This window comes from Agelaius tricolor, unplaced genomic scaffold (genome assembly GCF_023055355.1).
Source record: "Agelaius tricolor isolate 1412-34295 unplaced genomic scaffold, bAgeTri1.0.p SCAF_2, whole genome shotgun sequence".
NCBI classification, from domain to species: Eukaryota; Metazoa; Chordata; class Aves; order Passeriformes; family Icteridae; genus Agelaius; species Agelaius tricolor.
The window spans coordinates 78,961,127-78,968,496 of record NW_027269262.1 but is presented as its reverse complement, the minus strand read 5'-3'; the positions used below and the strand labels follow the sequence as shown (position 1 = coordinate 78,968,496).

The window sequence follows — 7,370 nt, the reverse complement described above, 5'->3', positions numbered from 1 at the left end:
AGACCGCGGAGCAGCCGCGGAGCTGCGAGGCAGCACCGAGCCCGCGGCGTGCGGCCCGGGGATGGACACTGCGGGCACACGGGACGGGAAGGGGCCCGTAGGGACCGGCTGAGGGCGGCAGCCCCCCCGGGGGTAGCACTGGGCCAGCCCTACCCCCGGGCAGGGGCCGGCTCCGCTCCCCGCTCCGTGCACCGCCCCCGGCACAGGGGTCGCGCCCGGCGCCGGGCAGGGCAGGGCAGCGGCTCGGCGCCGCCGGGGCAGGTGGCGGAGGGAGCGGGGGGAGCGGAGGGCCCGGCCGGGCTCCAGCTCCCCGCCTCCGGCCCGCGGTGCCCGCCGTGCGGGGGTGGTGGCGGAGGGGGGTCCCCGACCGCCTCTATAAAAGCGGCTGCGATGGCTCTGCCGGCAGAGCCGAGCGGGCGGCGGGCAGGCGGCGGTCTAGACCATGGCGACGGGCGGCGGGCAGCACCTGCCCGTCCTGGTGCTGCCGCTGCTGCTGCTGCTGCTGCTGCTGCTCCGGCCGTGCGAGGCAAGTGCGGGGCGCCCGGCGGGGCCCGCGGCCGGGGGGAACGGGCGGCCGGTCCGGCCCCGTGACCCGGCCCCCGGGGCCGCTGTGTCCCCGCAGGTGAGCGGCCGGGAGCCGGCGTGTCCCCGTCCGTGCGGGCGCTGCCCGGCCGAGCCGCCGCGCTGCGCCCCGGGCGTGCCCGCCGTGCTGGACGGCTGCTCCTGCTGCCTGGTGTGCGCCCGGCAGCGCGGCGAGCCATGCTCCGCGCTGCTGCCCTGCGACGAGAGCAGCGGCCTCTACTGCGACCGCGGCCCCGAGGACGGCGCGGCCGCCGGCATCTGCATGGGTAGGTGGCGGCGGGGCCGGGACGTCCCCGTCTGTGGCCGGGACACCCTCCCCGGGACACCTCCCCGGGCCCGGCCCGCCGCGGGTGTCGCTGCCCCGCGGTTCTGTCCTCCCGGCCGCCCTCCGGCGAAGCGGCCGATCCTCAGCACCGCCGGCGCTGCCCCGATGCTGCGGGAGGCGCCCGTGCGGCCGCCCGGGGGCTGGGAGGGCCGGGGACTGCCCCAGCGCCCTCTGCCTCTGCGAAATGCCTCCCCTTTTCCCACTAGTGCTGGAGGGGGACAACTGCGTGTTCGATGGGATGATTTATCGCAATGGGGAGACGTTCCAGCCCAGCTGCAAGTACCAGTGCACCTGCCGCGACGGCCAGATCGGCTGCCTGCCCCGCTGCAACCTGGACCTGCTGCTCCCCGGCCCCGACTGCCCCTTCCCCAGGAAAGTCGAAGTCCCTGGAGAGTGCTGTGAGAAGTGGGTCTGCGACCCTGATGATGAAGTGATTTTGGGAGGTTTTGCTATGGCTGGTGAGGAAACTAAAATTAGTTATTATAGTCATTGTGAGCAGGAGGTGATATCATTGTGAAAATATCCACAGGATTGCCAGATCTAAGGCACATTGCTTGTATGGTCGGGGTTTTTTCTAACATAAAATGACCAGCATAGCAGTGGCTATGAATAAAGGCAGAGCTCATCAGGTAGTAGAAAGATTCAGAGGATGAATATGCATGGCAGTTTTAAAAGTTAATTAATGTAGTTGCCAATTTTTAAATTCCTGTTTATCTGGTACACATTAGTTCTGTGACCAGAAGAAAACAAGGACAAGGTCCTAATCCTCCAAACATTCCCATACCAAGGGAAAAAAAAACCCAACAAAATAAAGCTGCAGTCTTGCTAGTTGCTCTGCAAGAATATGTTACAACTTATATTGTTACAATTTATCACATGTACCCTATGACAGTTTTGTCTACAAGAGACTTTCTTCCCACTGAATTCTGCAGCTCTTACAAGTGGTCAGCATGGTAGCTACAATGCCAGTGAATTCCAGCCTGTCTGTGATAGAGTGCTCACAGCATTAAAAACATTACAGAGTACTTGTAGAGGCAGTGGTTATAAATATGGTGAATGGATTTGTAAGAAAACCCAACCCATTCCAAAGTGCAGAACTCAGGCTTTAAAAAAACTAGGTAAAATTTTCCCCTTTTTCAGCTTTTCCCTATTTTCATTTTTTTTGTACTGAATTATGTCTCCATCCCCTTTTAATTATACTCTAAATTCAGCATGGATTTTCATAACTTTCTTCTGAGAGTGGAGAGCACTGCATTCTCTTCCAGTCACTGCTCTTTGTGATCTTGGGCAGTTAGTTATGCCAAAACTCAGCTAATCCATTTTAAAAACAAGTGAGAAAGGATTGAGGAAGAAAAGCCGGAGTAGCTTTTCAGTGTGCTATGAAGTGTTAATTGTAAAGCACATAAGGTGTAAACAAAAAGTTTGACACTTTTCTATTACCTTTCCTTTTCTTTGATTTGTCTGATGGTGACAGGCTAATCTGTAAGATGCCTACAGATGAATTGTCTGCATTCTTTCAGCAATGGCCATCCCTCTTGGGAGGCCACCTTTTTTGGATCTTTGCCATTCCAAAGGCAGGAAGGCTGTTGTAGAGGAGCTTTACAGCAAGAGCTGTGACTGACAGCTCGGTTGTATTGTCTCCTCCTGTTTGCTCCTGTGCTAATCAGCCAACCAAACTATTCAGCAACACTTGCATAGTGCCAGGAGGGCAGGATGGTGGTCAGACCTGACCATGGCTTTAAGTGCCTGTGATAACTCCTGGAAATGGCTTCCCTCCTGCCTCCTCACCATCACCCTGGCTGCAGGCTGTCAATTATTGACAAGATGGGGTGACTTTATGACTCTCAGGAGTAAAAGGACTTTCATTCCATGCTGTTTATTAGTTTAGATAAAAAATTCAGCCTCTCTCAAGTCATACCTAATATAAATATTTTTTTGACATAGTTTAGAACAGATTTGTGACATATTTCCATTAGAAAGAATGAAGAATAAAAATCTGTTAGGGTTCTAACTGGTTTAAAAGTTGGCAGTAATTCTTCCAGCTGTGGATTTGAGTAAACAGAATCTAAATTCTTTGCTGATTACACTGATATGCATCTTTCTGGTTTGAGGCTTTTTTTAAGATGTAGGAAGTTGCTACTCAGGATTCCTAAAAAGACAGCTTTTAAAATTTCGAAATCCTATCAAAAGCATGGATTTTGAACCTTGTTTTTTCTCACATGTTCCTTCCCAGATATGACAGAGCTCAATTAGATAGTGAGGTTTCATGTGAGTTTCTCTTGTAATAAAGCTCTGTGGGGTTTTGTCTCCAGCCTACAGGCAAGAGGCCACACTCGGGATTGTGTCAGATTCAAGTGCCAATTGTATTGAGCAGACAACAGAATGGAGTGCTTGTTCCACGAGCTGTGGAATGGGCTTTTCCACCCGTGTTACCAACAGGAATCAACAGTGTGAGATGGTGAAGCAGACACGGCTTTGCATGATAAGACCTTGTGAAAATGAAGAGTCATCTGATAAGGTAATCTGCAGAGAGTGAGGCAAGGCAGCTCTTCAGCTCTAATTCCAAGGTTGCAATATTAGGGTCTACAATGGTCCAGATGCAGCTGTACATAAATACAGCTTTTAGCATGAGTGCAGCAAGCTGAGTGGGTTTGGTAAAGCATTAGACTTGCTGTGTTTGCTCAGTAGCTTTGTGCTGCACCTCCAGTGGGCCAAGGGAGGTGATCGTGCCCCTCTGCTCCACTCTGGTGACACCCCCCCAGAGCACTGTGTCCAGCTCTGGGGCCCTCAGGAAAGACATGGACTTACTGGAGTTAATCCAGAGGAGGGCCACCAAGGACTGGAGCACCTCCCCTGTGAGGTAAAGCTGAGAGAGTTGGAATTGTTTAATTTGGAGGAGAGGAGGCTTTGGGGAGACCCTACAGCCCCTTGCAGTGCTTAAAGGGGGTCTATGAGAAGGGTGGGAACAGACTTCTAGTAGGGCCTGTTGTGGTAGGACAAGGACTAAAACAGGTAGATTCAGACTAGATATAAGGAAGAAATTTTGTACCATGAGGGTGGTGAGACACTGTAACAGGTTGCCCAAGGAGGTGGTCAGTGCTGCATTCCCAAATATGTTCAAGGTCAGACTGGACAGTGCTCTCAACAACCTGATCTAGTGGAAGATGCCCCTGCTCCTTGCAGGGGGGTTGGATGGGAAAACCTTTAAAGGTCCTTTCAACACAAACTGGTCTATGATTCTATGATAATTTAAGTCACCCCAAATGGGTCACATGTATTGCATGTGCAGCTTGACAGTTGACAGTCTAACTTCTCCCACAAATGCAACTGTACTACCTGTACCATGTACATCAGAGTTGCTTCAGTGATACAGAATGGATATATCAGATTTCTAGTCTGTTGAGCATCTGGAACTGCACAGAAGTGTGTGAAATGTCTGCTTGATAAATTAAACGTTATCTCAATCTTTATGATGTTTTTTTTTTCCCCAAAGCTGACATTTTTTTTCCCAATACTGACATTTCTGATGTGAAAAATTTTGTAAATAAGAGAAAATAGTTTTATACTTCTACACACTGTGCAAGTGTTTCTATCAGGGAGAATAACATGTACCTAGGTAAGAGGTCCATCAATTTATGTAATGTTCTGAGTGTTGGAAAGCATTTCTAAGGCCTTTGCTGTTTCTAAGGCCTTTGCTGAAGAGTCTGCAGTTTTAAATACCATGTTTTGTAAAGGAGATGAAACATGTGGGAGGAGTTGAGGAGATTAACAAGAATGATCAGAAGTCTGGAAAACATGCTCATTTAGGGAAAATCAGATAGAACTGGACTTCTTCTGAATGCAAGGGAAGAGAGAGATTTTTTCTCATAATCATATTCAGATATTGCGGCCTGTTTTGAGTGCATGGAGGATATAACAAGAAATGGAGAGTTTAGACTGCATAAAATTAAGACATGAGTGAAAATGTATTAGGCAGTAAGAATAATGAACTCTTGGGGTTGTCTGGGCAGATGTGGAATCTCTGTCATTGAAGACTTCTGAAGACAAGTTAGTCAATCATTTGTTAAAATATAATGTCTAGAGCTGTTTGTGCCTTGAGTCACAGAAATGGGTGATGACTTTTGCAGTTTATTTTGCCCCCTTTTTTCCCCCTGAACCTAGTCCTGTAACTTGCTCATTTGACTTGCTGATTCTCTGATGGAACTACACTAGGCTGAGAAGTTTTTCAGTAAAGTTTTTTAATGAATGTAGACTGGGCTTTTCTCGGATGACAAGAGTGGATTTTAATTATTTGGTCCAGTATCATGCTGATGTCGAAGAACAGATCTTGCAGGTGTCACCTGTAGGTAACTACTGTATGGAGGGGCTTGACAGCTGGCCTGCAAGCAAAGCTGAGTTAATAGAAGAAATAAAAATTGATGATTTTCGAGTGTATCTATAGCAAGGAAGAAGACAAGGTCATCAGCATAAAAACAGATTAGAAAAGATACATGAAAATTTTTGTAAGCTAGACTAGGTGCATAAGTAGATGTGTATATGTGTCTTTTTAAATTTCTGTTAAACATTTGCCACTAATTGCTTTGCATCAATGAATATAATAAGTTATTGTGATGTAGTTAATGACCTAAAATCACACTTTGTTAAAAATATATAAGCTAGAAAACACGCAGGAAAAAAACTGTTTTCTTCTTAAACCCTAATCATGTGTGTACATCACGTCTGACCTAACAATGACACTACTGAAGCAGTTTCAGAGTCATCTTGCTGTGGAATGGATAAAGACAGCAAGTTTAAATTGTCAGAGTCGGCCTGTATCTCTCACATGAGTTGTTAAATGCTGTCTGTCCTATGCAATGACATATCTGCTGTCTCCATCTTTCTCCCAGAAAGGGAAGAGGTGTGTCCGGACGAGGAAGGCCGCGAGAGCCCTTCGCTACGAGTACCGGAACTGCTCGAGCGTGCAGACGTACCGGCCGCGCTTCTGCGGGCTCTGCGGCGACGGGCGCTGCTGCACCCCGCACAGCACCAAAACCATCCACGTCCACTTCCGCTGCCCCCAGGGCACCCTCCTCAAAAAGCCAGTGATGCTCATCAACACCTGTGTCTGTCACAGCAACTGTCCTCAGGGTAACATGGTCTTCTTCCAGCCGTCGGACCCCACGTCTGGTGAAGCAAAATTATGAAAAGCATGAATTAGATAGCACAGAAAGTATAAGCAGCTTATACAAGACGTGACCCACAATCAGGTGAATGTAACAATTGCATATATGAAACTTCTAAAATATTTTTCAGAATGGTCTTTCAAACTAGGTGCTTTTTTTCCCCCCCCATAGTTTATTAAATACCTCATTTTCCATTTGCCCCATCCAAATGTCTTTTATTCACTTGAAGGAAATTTTGTACCTTGGACAGAGCCCTCTTTTTATCTTGATGGTGGCATAAAGATTACAAAGCCAACAGCTAGACTTTCCCCTTGAGTTAAGGGGATCATGCAAGTTTCAGTGGGTGTAAGACTGGACTTCTTGAGAGCAAATGTATTCCTTGAGGAATACGTGATACGGCATCACATAAGCTTCCAGGCTCTTAACTTTACTTTCCATACTGCATATAAACACTCCAGCAGTGTTCTTTTTTCTTTTTAATGAAACTCTGTTTTTTGATGACAGTAAAAATCTTACTGATGGAAGTGTTACATTCTTGTGGCTTATAAAGTACCTTCTGTCAATACCTCTGGCTCTGAGGATTAAGATTGCACATAGCCCTGGAAATGACATAGGGTAAGATCTCTTATCCTGAAGCACAGCAGGTTGATAGCTGACAGCAATTAAATTTTTCTTTGGTAACTTCACTAGCAGTCTAATCCAAAACCAGCTGAAGTCAGTGATGGATAAGAATTTGATTCTAATCCATGTGTGTCTGTAGATATAACTATCTGGATGCAAAAATAATGTATCTGTAAATTCCTCTAAAATTCTAACTGTATCATTTGGTGCTTCATTTCTTAGAAAGGTGTATATGTAAATAGAAACTGTACATACTGTAATATAACTTTACTAAGTAAATAAACTTTATGTGATTCAAAATATTTTTTCCTAAAGTTGTCTTTCTTAAACCACCAGCCTTTAACAGCTAAAAGGAATGGGAAGAAAAAAGGGTCTGCAGACTCCTAAAAACAAAAGATGATTTCTTGTGTTCATGTACCTCATTCTAATCACTGCCTTAAAAGTCATGCAGCGCCTTGCTACAGGGAAGGATGAATCATTTGTGGGGTACATATTAGAAAGGAGGTTTTTTTCAGCCTAAGTTAGCCTGGGAGATAGGATGATGTAACTAAGGTTTGTGTGTCCTGAAATATAGTGGTGGTGGTGAGGAATAATTACATGATTCAGAGTTCACATTTGGGTCTGAACGACCAGCAAAGTATTTCATTGGGTGATGCAGCACTTCAGCCTCACAAAATCAG

The 7,370-nt window shown here is 47.1% G+C and overlaps 1 protein-coding gene across 2 annotated transcripts; it reads left to right on the top strand.

Moving 5' to 3' along the window:
- The first annotated feature begins 395 nt into the window (after positions 1-395).
- CCN3 (cellular communication network factor 3) lies at positions 396-6,992 on the top strand. 2 transcript variants are annotated; one of them, XM_071421684.1, is made up of 5 exons: positions 398-526; positions 623-848; positions 1,114-1,365; positions 3,220-3,425; positions 5,794-6,992. In XM_071421684.1, exons 1-5 carry the CDS (start codon positions 443-445, stop codon positions 6,088-6,090), a joined length of 1,065 nt encoding a protein of 354 aa, XP_071277785.1. In that variant the 5' UTR covers positions 398-442; the 3' UTR covers positions 6,091-6,992. The 2 variants fall into 2 exon arrangements, with proteins under 2 accessions (XP_071277784.1, XP_071277785.1); XM_071421683.1 differs by having other exon boundaries at positions 396-848.
- Positions 6,993-7,370: the final 378 nt, after the last annotated feature.

What these genes read in the sequence shown, in the direction of transcription:
- CCN3 (XM_071421683.1), top strand. Translation starts at nt 443, where the DNA reads ATGGCGACGGGCGGCGGGCAGCACCTGCCCGTCCTGGTGCTGCCGCTG. An exon ending in GGCCGCCGGCATCTGCATGG is followed by an intron (nt 849 to 1,113) that starts GTAGGTGGCGGC and finishes TTTTCCCACTAG; the next exon opens with TGCTGGAGGGGGACAACTGC. An exon ending in GGGAGGTTTTGCTATGGCTG is followed by an intron (nt 1,366 to 3,219) that starts GTGAGGAAACTA and finishes TTTTGTCTCCAG; the next exon opens with CCTACAGGCAAGAGGCCACA.